The sequence below is a fragment of the Vanellus vanellus genome (genome assembly GCF_965231255.1).
Source record: "Vanellus vanellus genome assembly, chromosome: 6".
NCBI lineage: Eukaryota > Metazoa > Chordata > Aves > Charadriiformes > Charadriidae > Vanellus > Vanellus vanellus.
The window spans coordinates 22857321-22872077 of NC_138911.1; the positions used below are offsets into that span (position 1 = coordinate 22857321).

Genomic DNA, 14757 nt, shown 5'->3' on the forward strand with positions numbered 1-14757 from the left:
ACTTTAACCTATGCCAGAAACACTAGGTAAGTATTTTTCCAGAAAAATAAAATTATGTAAGGTTTTAGTGAGTTTGTAGAGAGGATTAGTTTATTGCTCTTTCCATTTAAAAGTTAAAAATCTTGATTTTTTTCTCATTGTCCGTATTATATTTAAAAGAAATATAATAAAGTACTCAAAATGTGTCACAAAACAGGAAGCCTATATTCCACCACATTTTTTACTGTTTAATAGAACTAATAACTGCATAATTGAAAACATGCTAATACTCACTTGACCTGCCTGTGTGATTCAATGCAGAGATTTCTGGTTTGGCTTAAACTGCTGGGAAGACAACTGCATTTTGAGAAATAAAATTGATTTTGCACAATCTGCTGATGATCAGCAAGGCTTAATGAATGATTGCCTCAAGAAGCCTCATTACAGTAATTTGGATGGATGAGCAGGAGTGAAATGCAAAAAGAAGAAAGTATAGTTGCTGCTTGAATGCATCACTTGCTGATATTTGACTAAAACTACCCAGAGCCAGCATGGGGAAAGGATCAGATATCCTTGCCTTACTTTCCTTGAAACCTCCAAGTTAGTTTGATGCCTTTTGGGAAAAAGAAGATAAATTTTTGATTTCTGTAGTAGTTAATCTCTAGCAGAACAATGCAGTCATTTGATTTGTAGAGGTGTGATTGTATCCAGTTTATAAATTGTGGGTGATTCCAGTCCATTATTGTACATTTTTTTCTTTTTTTCATGACAGTTCAAAGAAGTCATTGCCTTGAGGCTGTGAATTGGATGATTGCTGAAGCCTTTTACTTAACGTGGAATCTACCGGTTAACTCCTTAGCAAAGGTGGGAGTCTTCTGGTCAGCCTGGTTTCAGCTGTTCATCACAAAACTTCTCTGCAGTTGATATAGCATGGTGTTCATTTATGAAAGACTCAGGAATACAGTAGGTGGGAAACAGCAGAAAACCAAAGTGGAATGAAAATTAAAAATACAAAAACCTTGATAGGTTCAGATACGTTTCTGAACACCTCTATTGTACCATCCATCCTAACTATATGTTCAGCTTCAGGGGTGGTAGATATTCTCCAAATACCGTCCTCTGTGCTTGCTTTCATTTAGGGTGATGCAATAGCACCCTGCAGTTCTTCAAAACAATTGAAAACAGAGGGGGACAGGTAGTTCTAGCTGCAAGTCTCTCCTCTCTATTATTGGAGTGAATGGCTGTTCTTCTGATAGAACTTAAGCTTTTGTTAGGACCTAGCTGTTTTTTCTTCTCCATGAGGAGATAATTCTGTAAGATATAAATAACAGCTGTGCAAGGGAAGATTAGGTCTGTGTTGGACTATCACCTCTGTATTCCATTTTGCATTTTATTTCTTGCTTTAGACTTTGAAACAAAACTGTGAAGTTCTTCTAAAAAGCAATGGAGATTGATGCCAAAATGACAAATAGGGTTTTCTCCCCTGTTTTCCAATTTAGGATTTATTAAAACATGGATAATTTAGTGAACTCATGTTCCAAAATATATTATTCATGTTATTTTTTTCCCAGAAGAAAAAATAAGGAAATATGGCCTATGAATTATAAGTTATTTTATTTTCTTAACCCAAGATGAACACCTTTGACATAGTTGATAGCAGTTCTCATATACTAATGCCTGTAATAACTGTATTGGCTATAGGAGAGCTGCTTTGGATTTACTGCTTTGACTTGGGTAAAAATTTGATCCATTTTCTTGTAGAAAAAAGCTGTTAGTCTTGTAGACTTTTCCCATGCTTGGAATATCTAGGGAACTTTCTCTGCTATTTTTTTTTTTGAAGTAATACTGTTTTGATGATGCTTCTCCCAGTGCATACATTTTGAAGTGCATGCTAGATGAAAATATATAGGCTCAGTGAAATATGTATTTAAAACCTTTAGGGATAACTTCCTAATCTCTTTACATCAGGACATTTCAGGTATTAAATGTTAGATTATATTATAACAGCATCCAGTACTTACTTTTTCATCAGGATGATGTTCAGGATTTTGCAGTCGTAGTTTGGCTAAAACTTTTGTCAAGTTGAATTCAACACTGCGTTTCCTAGCTAACTGTAACAAGTCAAAACCTGGTGTTTATCCAAAGTCTTGTTGCCCTGTTGCTCCTCTACAGCTTACAGGATGTTAAAATCTGAAGTGACGTTTCCCAAGTTCTGTAGGAAGTAGAGGCTGCGCAGCGGAGTAAGAATTGATTTATAGCATTTTGCTAACACCTGGTCTGGATGCTTAATCTCAGGCTGATGAGCTGGTGGCTGTAAAAAATGTCCTGTTTTGAGGTAAAACAGGACCAATTTTGTTCAGTAATTTTACTTCTCAGCTAGGCCTCTTCTAACTACTGAAATTAACAGCATATTGTACAGAAACTGCTTGGTCTCAGAGTGATAAGACCTATGATTATAGTTGATGCCAAGGAACGGTATGCAGAGAGGCTCTGGCTTATACTTTTTGCTATAACAACCAAGGCCAGCTAACTTTGTTATTTGCCCTGCTGGAGGGTTGGAAGTGGAAAAGCATAGAGAGGTTGCACCTGCGAGAAGGAGCAGACAGGACAGGTGACCCAAAACTGACCAATAGGCTATTCCATCCCATCTGCCTTATGCTCAGTGTAAAAGCTGAGGGATCAAAGGATCAGCCCTCTTTCTTCAATGGCCAGCGTCCGAGGAGGACTCTGTTTGTCTGCCTTTGATCCCGATCCTGAATTGAGATCTGGAATCCGGTTCCCGTCCATCACTGAGTCCAGTCTGGGACTTCCCCAGTGCCAGCCGGTGATGTGATTGTCATCCTGGGAGCTTGATATGGTTTTGTATATATTTCATTATTTTCTTTCTATTTTATTATTAATATTTCATTAGAGTAGTTTAATGCCTTCTAAACTCAGAAGTTTCTTTTTCCCTCCTCTGCCTCTCTCTTTGAAGAGAGGTGGGGGGAGCCCCAGTGGCTGGTTCGGCCTAAACCACAACATGGCATTCACTGAGAGAGCTGCCATTCAGCCTGCTTAAGGATACAACTGTTCCCCTAAATTGCCTATCAATTTTCTAGCTTCCTAGAGCATTTTAGATAAAGGAATCTAAGCTTCATTGCCAGCCCTCCTCTTGATTTGTTAGTAAGTATTTTAAACTCCTGGTGACTCAGTTTTTTCATCTGTTACTTGGAATAATATTTGTTTGCTCTTTCTCATGGGACTGTTGTGAAGTTTATGTCATTAGTGCTTACAAAGGACTTGGAGTTCCTACGTACCAGACGCCAAAGAAAAACAAAAGGCTGTTATTACCATTTTCTTGATTAAATATTTGTATATTTTTTCTTTCACACTATCCTTACAAATCACTGCAGTCTTTCATATAATGAAATTTACGTCAAATAATGACTGTAATAACTGAACAATAATGAGGAATAGAAGACATTGCTTCCCTCTGAAACCACCATAATTTGCATAAACCACTTGAGAGTCTGGTAAATTATATTCTGCTTGGTCAGTCCACAGAGAGATTAATACTGGTTTGTTTTTTGTAAAACATTGGAAAACTTAAACTTTAGGTCATGTGGGGGTGTGTGTGTTTGTATGTTCAGAACATTAGTCTTCTTTACAAGCTGGCGATCTGACAAAATTAGAGTTTGATATTAGAAATCATGCTTTGTTTTCCTGCTGGGCCCTTAACAATTCTTGTTCAATCTTATTTAACTTTACAATCAGGTTGGCAGCCTTTCCTTAGTATAGTTGATTTGAAGTTTTGCTGAGGAATTAAGCTTTTGTTCCCCAAAGACACTTCTTAATACTGAGGTAGATCAAGAGAAGAAACACGGGAACACATGAAAATCAAGCACTTAGTGTATAATGCATTCTTGCATCTTTCTCACATTTATGTATGCAAACTGGTCATTTACATTTTTTAGTTGTTGCCACCATGTGAGACAATGCGCCATTTATGTGTTCACACCCTTACCTGTGTTTTTCTTCTTCTAGTAGTCTGATCCTATGTGTATGAAAAAGTAGTCATATTATTAACTATTTAGCGTTACACAGCTGTTAACGTGCAGTTACACAGCTTTTGTAAGTGAGGGGAAAGGTTAGCTGCATGCTTCACCAAGAGCTGTTTCAGGGCAACTCTGGTAAAGTGAAGATGAGCTGAAAAGCTGTTGCTGTGTGACAGAAGAGTGGAGCTTTCAAGTCCAGAAAAGCATCTGTGGGGTTCCTTCAGCTCTCAGCATTTATTCCCTTCTCGAGAGTGGTCCTCACCTTCCTACATGGCTGACCAGTTCCATCATACCCTCCTCATCCTGTGTGCTCTCTCAGCATGCACTCACATCTCATCATGATTTAACATGCCCTCCAAAATCTGGGTTTAGTGGCTTTGATGGTGCAGTGAGCAGTGCACCTGCAGAATGATGGATTCAGTCCAAGTTTTAAATGTACAGGTGTCCCAGTTGTTAAATCCAGCATGCTAGTGAGTGGTGTCACTGTTTCTGCAAAGAAAGCAGGGGTTGTAAGACTGAACAACTCAAAATGAGGGGGAATGAACACCACTAATAGTGGTTGGCACTTCTGTAGCCCATATTACCCAAGGACAAAAATTTCAGGCATAGAAGATCACAGCACTTTGCACTTAAAATTACTATGTCCACTTGAATTTTGGGGGAAGTGTTGTATAAAGTCCCACTGACAAGATCAGAACTTCACAAGAAGAGAAGAAAAATTTGACATTCTGGTGCTCATCTATGTGAACTAGGGACTTTTCAGTTAATTTGTTTTCTGCCTACAGATACATATGGCTCTTTTTCTTTCTATTGCAGAAGCAGCCTACTAAAGCAGATATACCCATTCGACTGTCAAGGTGTGGATCATGGGAGAGCAACTGTTGAACAACAGCATCCTTGATCAATTTATTAATAGCCATGAGCAGTCATACGAAGAGTTTCTAAATACATTCACTTATCTTTCAAAAGGTGTGTAACTTCCCAAATCTCCCATTAGAAATCACAGCCAGAAGGGAAGGTAAAAAGAGAAGCAGTAGTACTTAGTGGTGTTGTGCTGCTTACTTTGTGAAACTGAGGCAAATCCTCATGATGCTTTTGTTTCTCCTATCAGCAGTGGGATCACTAAGGACAACTTTCCTTAGCTTGGTTCATAGACTGCTAAGATAGGTCTCTACAGGTGTTTAACCATGTTTTACTCACTTTAGGGGGGTGGGGAGTGGGAGTGTGCTGTTTTTGGAAGTATAGGCTTTTCCTAAGTACATTCTGCATTGTTTTGCTAGAGAAGGTTCCCTAAAAGAAGAGGACCCTAACGAAAGTACTTAATAGTATAAGATAGCCTAAGATTGGGGGTGTGCAATTTGGATACGTTCACGGATTTACTAACACTGGCTTGCTGTGCTCTGCTGTCACGTGCACCAAGCTAACAGATAAATTGAATGAAGGTACATCAGAACATCAGATTAGGATGATTAGGCTGAAAAGGTCTCACGTTCTGCAGATGAAATAAAAGGTGGGGCTGACCTTGATCTGAGCATTGCTGAATTACAAGCAGTTCAGACCTGGATCCAAATTCTGTAGCTCAGGTTCATTTCTTTTGGCCATGTTAAGTTAGACGCCATAAAAATAAATGCGAGATACATATTACTCACAATTATCTTTACCACAGCTTTGCACTAAAAATGATGCCCTCACGTCACTGCAGAAACACTGTATTTTTCAGTTACAGCATGTGGCATGCTCCGTTAACTAGCACTCAGAAGTCTGTCCTGTCCTTGTCCTTCAGGCAGAACTAAGCGTCAGTCACAGGCATTGAGCAGAAAACCAGTGGGGGAGTAGAAACTGCCATAGAAATAATCTTGTGGCAACCTTCTGTCTCCTCCCAATAAAAAATAGAAGAGAAAGGAGACACTAGGGGATGAGATAAGAGGATTGAAAATTAGGTTTTGGTCTTCTTTATGTATGATTGATACACTGGGGATAGCTCCTATCTTAGAAGCATGCTGCATATCATGATGCTACTTGCAAAAAGCCTCAGCGTGCATTTCAGTCACTTTCATTGTTACTATAGCATCTACCACTAAAACTGTATAAAAGGTAGACCTTTAGCTGAATCAAATGCTTAGAAATGCAGTTTCCTATGCTAGCGTAGATGAAACAGCTCAGCTTGTTTTCCTCCCACCTTCATTTTCCCTTAAAAATACCCAAAGGTGCTGGTTTGCATTATAAACTAATAACCTGCAAAAATTCCACTCAAAGTACAAGGCCTTTTAGCATCAGAACAGTGCAAAACACTTTATTAAATATCACATTCTTAATGTCTTAATTTTGCACTGGAAAAAGTCATGTGGCTTTAAATATTTTTTTTAAAAACAACTGTGATAGCTTAATAAGACCATCTGCTAATAGGCTCCAGAAATTTTTGCTTTTATGTATGAGTTCAGATATTTCCCGTGGGAATATATTTGTGGTTACTGTCCAGTAAAATCTGACTGTTTTCAGATTACCTTTCTGAATTTGGCCTGATAATGGTGTCGATCCACACACTAAATCTTTGTACAATGAGCATTAATGTCAGAGTTTGCAGTCCCGCTTCATTAGATATGGAGATAGCTATTTGTATACATAAATAACCAAGCCTATTCAGTTGTGTGTATAAAAATATATAGGAGCTCTTTAAACAACATTACTTGAAAAACATCACCATCTGATAGATTTTTGACTGTCATAATATTGGAAACAGAAGACATATAATTAATTGGATCCCACTGTTTTCACAGGGTACCATATTTCACAGGGTACCGTATAACTCGATTTTCACTTGTGCATGAATTTGTACTAGCTCTGTAGTTGGGATTGCAAGGCTATTTTCACCAGGAGTTTCCACATAATTGAAAGTGTCTCATAGGAATCTGGTGTCCTAACTAATGTTTAATTTTTCTTCATTAGTTAGATTTACACACAATGAAATTGAAAAGAATATACATTGAGTGCAAAAACTCAAGCATCCTTGACTGTTCTGGCCTGTCTAAAGAGAACCCTTTGAGGCTATAAATGTCAGCCTGGAGTAGCCCCTGTGACCACATTAGGGTCTTCTGCTGACAGAATAGTTCCATTCTTGTAAGTATGGGAAACAGTATTAATAAATGTTTGCATTCCCGACTTTCATTGGCTTTTTAAGGATTGCTAATATCCTGATAAAGAAAATAGCATTTTTAGAATGCTGTCTTTTTCTACCTAAATGTGTGGTATTACCTTTGGCTACTCTCTACAGTAAGAACTGAGATCCTATTCTTCCTTGTGTTATTTGAAAAGATATTCTTTTAGCTTAAGTAGAATAAAATTTGGAGTCAAAACAAGGTCTTCTAAATTCTGTGTAAGTCATGTAGTGATATCATAGAATCATAGACTGGTTTAGGTTGGAAGGGACCTTGAAGATCATCGAGTTCCAACCCCTCTGCCATAGGCAGGGACACCTTGCACTAGACCAGGTTGCTCATGCTCATAAGTGTATGGTTTAAATAACACACAGATATGTTACAACTTAGATGGACCATAAAATTACATCTTTGGTAAAGGAATTTAATCTTCCTTATTTTAGTATTCCTAAAAAAACAATTTTTCTGGTTTTTAAAGTGTGCTTAATGCTGTGACAGAATGAGAGTTCATAGGCTAATTGACAAGTAAATCCTATAGTCAGGCTTTTACCTCACTTCTACCAGGTCTGATGGGACATGAATAAACATACTTAAATGTCCTTTTAAAACTCAGCTTAGCATTTCGAATATACATATATACTCCAACAGAAGATGTCCTATGTATCTTAAATACATAATATTTAAAAAGTATGGGAGCACTTCCTCCATAATTGGAAAAAATTTTAACTCTTTTTGTTGATTCTGTAATGGATGGACACTTGAGGGCTAATAAGTCTTAGTTTTCCTACATACAGTATCCAGAGTGTGTTTTTTGTCAAAAGGGTAATATTAATAAAATGGATAGATAGGTGAAAGGGCTGGTGAGGCCATGAGGATATAATTTAGTAATTAGAGCAAAGATCCAGAAAGATGACATTTTTCATGCTTGCTGTAAAGCTTTGCAAAAGTTTTCAGCATCTGGAAAAAAAATGCTATCTCTTGTGCAAACCCAAAGCAAAGATATTGGTAAGAGAAATCATTTTATAAGTCATTTATTTTAATACATTCATTTGTGCTACTCTCAGAATCACTGAACCACCTTATGCGTGTGCCAAGTTACCTGTTTAGTTAGCTTGTTCTTTTAGCTTTGAGTATAAAAAACAGTCTGATAATAAAAGAGCTGACATGTGCTTTGAGGTTGTACCACTCCACTATGTTTTTTAAGTCCAAAGAAAAATCTTGAGAGTGATTTCTTGATTGTGCAGGTGAAGAAGCCTCAAGAGAGTTGTATTTACAAAAGAACTGATGACACAGATTTCTGTACACATGGTCAATGAGTGGTGTCTTCAGAATGAAACGCTTCCTAGAGCAACACTGGACAAAATCTGATGGAAATAGACCCAATCCCCATTTTTAAAAGTGCCACACAGGGCAAGAGGCTCTTTCAGATCTTAGGAAGAGTGTTTGAAATCTGATGGAGAGAACTATGATGTCCAAAATTAGAAGGCAGCATCTGCTCAATTTTCTAAACTCAGAGGAAGATTGGGTAATTCACTGGAGCATAAAATATCTCCTTTGACCTTCTACAAAAAATACAGAAAAAAAACCAAAAAAAAGGTCTAAGCTTTGAATTTTGCATCTAGTTTATAAATTACTCCTCTCCCACTTCTAAAAATATGGGATCCTGGATCAGTCAGCTGTACAGAAAAATGCTGCCATGAATTAAATTCTTAACTGAACCCAAGCTTACATTCATATTTTTTCCATGGTCATGGACATTTGGCCACTGGGATTAAATTCAGTCCATTCCTGCTGTTCATTTTGCTCTATTTCATATACCTCGCACTGCCTGGCAGTGCGTTGAAGTCTGAGGACTTTGATCAGATCCATCTCTAAGCAAACTGAATCTTGGATATGTACTTCATAGACTCAGTGCTGTTGTTTAGATGCTTCTGTGCTGAGCAAGCTGTCAAATGGTGGAAATTGTAAAGTGGCTGACCACTTCTCTTCTTCCAGGTGGCATGCAAGAGCCATATTCTGTGTTGTGATCAGATTAATTTAATTCCCCAGTGAAACCTGAGCAATGTATTTAGTTCACAGTCCATTTGATGGTAGCTGTCTGCTTCCTTTTTTCGTTAACCACGTTTAGGAAAAACAACAACTTTAAGCTTCCTACATAAATGTCAGTGGAGGCACTTTATAAATGTGAGTCTTAACAGCAGAAACCATAGCAGAAAACTATATAAGAAATGACAGTAAATTCTGTTTAATTTTAAAAATAGACCAGTAGGACAATACTAACCCCAAGAGAAATTTGCAGCCTTCTTCCTGTGAGTGGGTTTGCCAATAAAAGCAACTAGGCAGTTCAATAAAACTAATTAAATTAATCTGTCATCACCAGGGAACTTAAACAGGACATAAAATAGGGAAACGGCGTCAATTCAGAGCTTTTTGTTGATGTGTTGTGCTGAATCATTGGAAAGAATTGGTTGGGGAAAAAAATTACAATTTTCTATTGATCATAAATTTGGTAACTATCTTTGTGTAACCTTCATTCAATATAGTATAAAATCAAATATCATATAGAGCCCCTAAAATAGGGATGCGAACATAATAGATTATTTTGGAAATAATAATAGCTGATCTGTTTTATTGATATTTGTTGTCCTTAGATCTCATTGGTCTTTGCTATGCAAAGTACTTTATCTCCATTGTCTAGACAGAAAAAAAATTAGGCATAAGGAGGGGAAATGGCTAGTGTTTGTATGGTAGCTCGCTGGCAGCACCAGATAAGGGCAGAGGCTTTTGGACTCCTGGAAACTTTGACAATCCTTGAGCAATAATGCTTTGCTAATAGCAATTCTTTGTTTTTTCCTGTGATGCCTTTATTACTAAAGAATTTCTAAAGATTATTTCAGATGGAAAAATATGTATTTTCATTCTGTTGTGTAACTTAGATTTTCTAGAATGTAGAAAAGGGAAATATTTAGCAATTTTGCTGTTGAGACTTTGATACAGATTCCATCCTATAGTTGCATATTGGCTATGGTTGAATTCTGTAGTACTATAAAAAGCAGTAATACAGAATGAACTCTTGCTCTAGCTTATCACCTTGCCTTGAGAGGCATCAAAGTGTGCTAAATGCAGCTGTTGGCTAAGTTTCATGTCATTACAGTTAGGTGAGGAAGCACTGTTAGCCCTCTTTTCCAGATGTGGAAATGACACAAAGCAAATAATGTCAGAGATCAGAGCCATATAGTGGCTCAATAGGACAATTAGAAACAAATCAAGTGACCTCACTTTCAGTGTAATGCTGAACTCTTTACAGAATTGTGTGCTTTTCTGTGTCCAGTAAAAAAATCACATAGAAATGCCTAATTTCAAGAAAGTAGGTATTTCCCTTTAGAAAAAAAGAAGATGCCTTAATGTCTTTATTATAATATCCAAAATTGAGCATTTTTGAAACTCTTGGGCTCTCTGACATTTTATTTATTTGTTCCCACCTGCTGTAATCTTTTTATATTATTTGTTTAGAAAGGAATACTTTGTATGGAGATGGCAGATGCTTTTAATTATATACAATTCACTTGTTTCTTACAGTGCTTACCTACTTAACTGCTAGTGCTGAATTCTTCTAGAATACAAGTACACAGAAGGTTTTCAAAATATATTCTGTCCTGATTTGTTAGTATATCACCTGCTTTTTTAAAGTGCTCCCAACATATGTATTTAATGTAGTTTCCTTGTGCTGAGGATGAGTTTAAGCACATTTGTGGTTGCCTTGACTGTAAAAAAGAAAAAAACAAAACCAAGTGTAACAAACACAGTGCTTTTTAAAGTAATAACCTCAAATACATTCTGCATCTTTTAGTTAAGGTTCAAAGTATGGCTCAGTGTAGCCAAAGCTCAGAAAGAAACATGGAGTTCCTGTACACTGAACTAGTATTCTCTCATTCATTACTGTCTAATTTAAAGCTCTTCCTAAACTGTCCCTCAAACACAGTTTCACTAACACTATTTGCATTCTGCAAAGGACAGCGTAGATTTTCTGAAGTCATCAGAAGCGGGACTACCTTTATCAACTTCTGGTAAAAGTCTTCCAGCTTTTGTATCCTGACACACTGTCAAATTATAATTGCAAAATACTGTCAGTTGTACAGCCTGTGCCTTTATGAAGCTGTTTTTTTCCTCCCACCACATAAGCACTCTCTGTTGTTAGAACTAGAAATCTGATCTAGTATGTTGGCATTGCTTGGTAGTGATAGATACCACTTGATCCCTGATAGGTATTAAGAGGTGTAGCTCCCTTAATAGAGCTCTGCTGCTTAATACCAGCTGAGGATCTGCTCTAAGATTTCTTTCACAGTTTTCTGAAATTTTTAAAGATTATTTTTCATCATCATCTGTTGGAATAAGCAAGATTTTGCTCTTTGCAAACTGCTGAAATGGTCAAGTGCACATTTGCTTTGTTTTTTAACTGACTGCATTATAATATTCAAAAGGAGAAGGTATCCAGCAGCAGCACTGTTGAACCGTGGAAGAATAATACATATTTTTAAATGATCTGCTGGGGTGAATGTGGTATAAACAGGAAATATTGCCCCTTTTTCCACCACTGACACTATCTGAAGCACAAAAGAGACATAGATATTGGTACAGATAAACACTATATAAAACCAGAACATATAGGTTCCATTAAGGAAAAAGGGAGAGATACTGATACAGTAAAAGAACAGTTAAACTTTTGAAAATTAAGAGCTGAATTAGTTTCGAAGAAATATTGCTGTACATTAAGCTAAAGCAGGTGCATGGGAGTGGCTGAAATATACTTGAGAGTAACAGTTACTCATCTTTCCCCTGAAGGAGCACATAGAAAAAACCCTAGTTTTTAAACATACTACAGTAAGGGAAGTATCCAAAAATGGCTGTCAAAAGTAATAATTGGGAGTTAAGAGTTTACCCTTTTAAGTCAGAAATAGTCCCACTGAAGTTACTTGTCCAAGTCTATGGAATATGTGTTTATCCTAGCAGAGGACATCGTGTAGTGAAATTTCCTTAGGAAACTGGCATTACTGAGAAATGACTTAAGCCCATATTACTGATGATAGTAAAAGTTGACCTTTTTTGAAAGAAAATAGAGGTAAACAGTATGTTTTACTCATTATAAGAATTCCATAGGCGTGAGTGAGTTACACTGGGGAAACACTGCAGTGAAGGAAAGGGAATTCAGCAGCAGCAAAAATGCTCTTGTTAAATGGAGGTGAAGCGTAGAAACGGAAGACCACGATGTTTGACATATTGGACTTTCAAAATGTGTTACAAACATTAATTTGCACACTTAGGCAAGTAAGTTCTTGTTTTGTGTGCTGCATAGATTGAGTTACTTTGACAGAAGAGCTCTGCTTTCTCAGTGCTTCTGCGAGATCACTGTCATTGAAATTAGAGAGGGTTTTGGTTAAGTAAGATTGTAATGGGACTTTAGGAATTCAGATAGGTAGGGGACAGAAAATTCAGATGCTGAGAGCTGGCAGATAGGATATAGTCTCTAAGGAACACCCACTGCCTTTTTGGGTGGCAGCAGGGTGCTAGGCAGGGTGCCCCAAGACTCTTAAAACAGCACTACATAACAAAGTTTAGGTGCCTGAATTGCACCTGGATTACTCTTATGGACAGGCAAATAGGATGCTAATACTGAAATACTCCAGGTACATACTGTATGGGATACTTGGGCTTTTTGTCCTGAAAAGTTGGACAAACTGCATTGATTTACAGAGATTTATGCATTTAAATACACGGAAACAGGAAGATGGCTCAATAATGTAAATCAGAGCAGGTTTTCTAGGCTAAGTAACTTTAAAATAAAACACTGCATTCTATTCTCAGCTGGGCAATATACAAGCAGAGGGAGGCTGCAAGTTTTGATTTGGTTACTGCAGAAAATCACAGAATCACAGAATGGTCAGGGTTGGAAGGGACCTCTGGAGATCATCTAGTCCAACCCCCCTGCCTGAGCAGGGTCACCTACAGCAAGTTTCACAGGATGGCATCCAGGCGGGTTTTGAATGTCTCCAGAGTAGGAGACTCCACAACCTCTCTGGGCAGCCTGTTCCAGTGCTCTGACACCCTCAAAGGAAAGAAGTCCCTCCTCATGTTAAGACGGAACTTCCTATATTCAAGTTTGTGCCCATTACCTCTTGTCCTATCACTGGGCACCACTGAAAAAAAGACTGTTCCCACCCCCCTGGCACCCTCCCTTTAAGTATTTGTAAGCATTAATAAGATCCCCCCCTCAATCTTCTTTTCTCTAGACTAATAAGACCCAAGTCCCTCAGTCTTTCCTCATAAGAGAGATGTTCTAATCCCCTAATCATCTTTGTAGCCCTTTGCTGGACCCTCTCCAGCAGTTCCCTGTCCTTCTTGAACTGGGGGGCCCAGAACTGGAAAATGTGGAAGCTGATTTGATTGAATTATCAAAAAGAAATAGAAGGCTTTAAAAATTATCTTCCGAACAACTTGGATTTTCAGCCTTGAAATTTGTTTTTTCTCTTAGAGCTTGGCAGGATAAATGAACTCAACATCACACGATGGTTTACATAGTTGCAAATAGGTAAATGCAGGTACTTCTCTTACCATACATTAATGGTCTTTTGAACATCTCAAAGTGGTATTTTACAGAAACATTTCAGTGACAGGGTTTGTTCTCGTTTTAAAATGTGGCTGTTTGCTGATGATGTGTTTGAAGAATGGAGATAGTGAATGAACATGAAATTTGTTCTTGGGACCTCTGTGCAAGACGGTTTTTATGCTACTGTGAGTAAAATTATTTTTTGTTCCGGAGTCCTGGAAGAAGTCACTGTATTATTTGAATCCCAGGCTTTCCATCAAAGCATAACTTGGAGGGGATTTAAGGGGTTCACAGGCCTTCTGCTGGCCCTCAGTCCAGCATTTTGAGGACAAAGAAGTAAATTGGAACTTACAATAGTAGCTTTGCTGTATTATTATTTTTTTAATAGTTAAAGGGGCCTGTTTCTTATTCTCACTCAATTTTTTGTTTTTGGAATTAATTCATTGAATTGAAAAAAGGCAGGAAATACCTGGTAGTTTGTAGTGTTTTGTCCAGTGTATTATCCCAAATCAGGTTTTCTACAGTACGTTATTGATTGCTGTGTCTGGTCTGGCTTTGAAATGGTTCAAAGCACGAGGCTTTTATCATTATTCTCAGATCACAGATCACAGATCACAGAATTTTCAGAGTTGGAAGGGACGTCTAGAGATCATCTAGTCCAACTCCCCTGCTAAAGCAGGATTGCCTAGAGCACATTACTCAGGACTGCATCCAGGTGGGTCTTGAAAATCTCCAGAGAAGGGGACTCCACAACCTCCCTGGGCAGCCTGTGCCAGTGCTCTGTCACCCTCACCGTAAAGAAGTTTTTCCGTGTATTTGAACGGAACTTCCTGTGTTCTAACTTGTGCCCATTACCCCTCGTCCTGTCACTTGGAACCATTGAAAAGAGCCTGGCTCCATCCTCCTTCAACCCACCCTTTAGATACTTGTAAGTATTAATAAGGTCTCCCCTCAGCCTTCTCTTCTCCAGGCTAAAGAGCCCCAG

The 14757-nt window shown here is 37.9% G+C and overlaps 1 protein-coding gene across 1 annotated transcript in view; it reads left to right on the top strand.

Moving 5' to 3' along the window:
* Positions 1-4879: 4879 nt before the first annotated feature.
* Positions 4880-14757, top strand: part of IFTAP (intraflagellar transport associated protein) — a gene marked incomplete at its 5' end in the record, with an annotated part of 36712 nt that continues 26834 nt past the window's right edge. The window contains one exon of the mRNA XM_082485347.1: positions 4880-4982. Within this exon, the coding sequence (XP_082341473.1) occupies positions 4880-4982 (103 nt within the window). The remainder of the gene's footprint in view (positions 4983-14757) is intronic.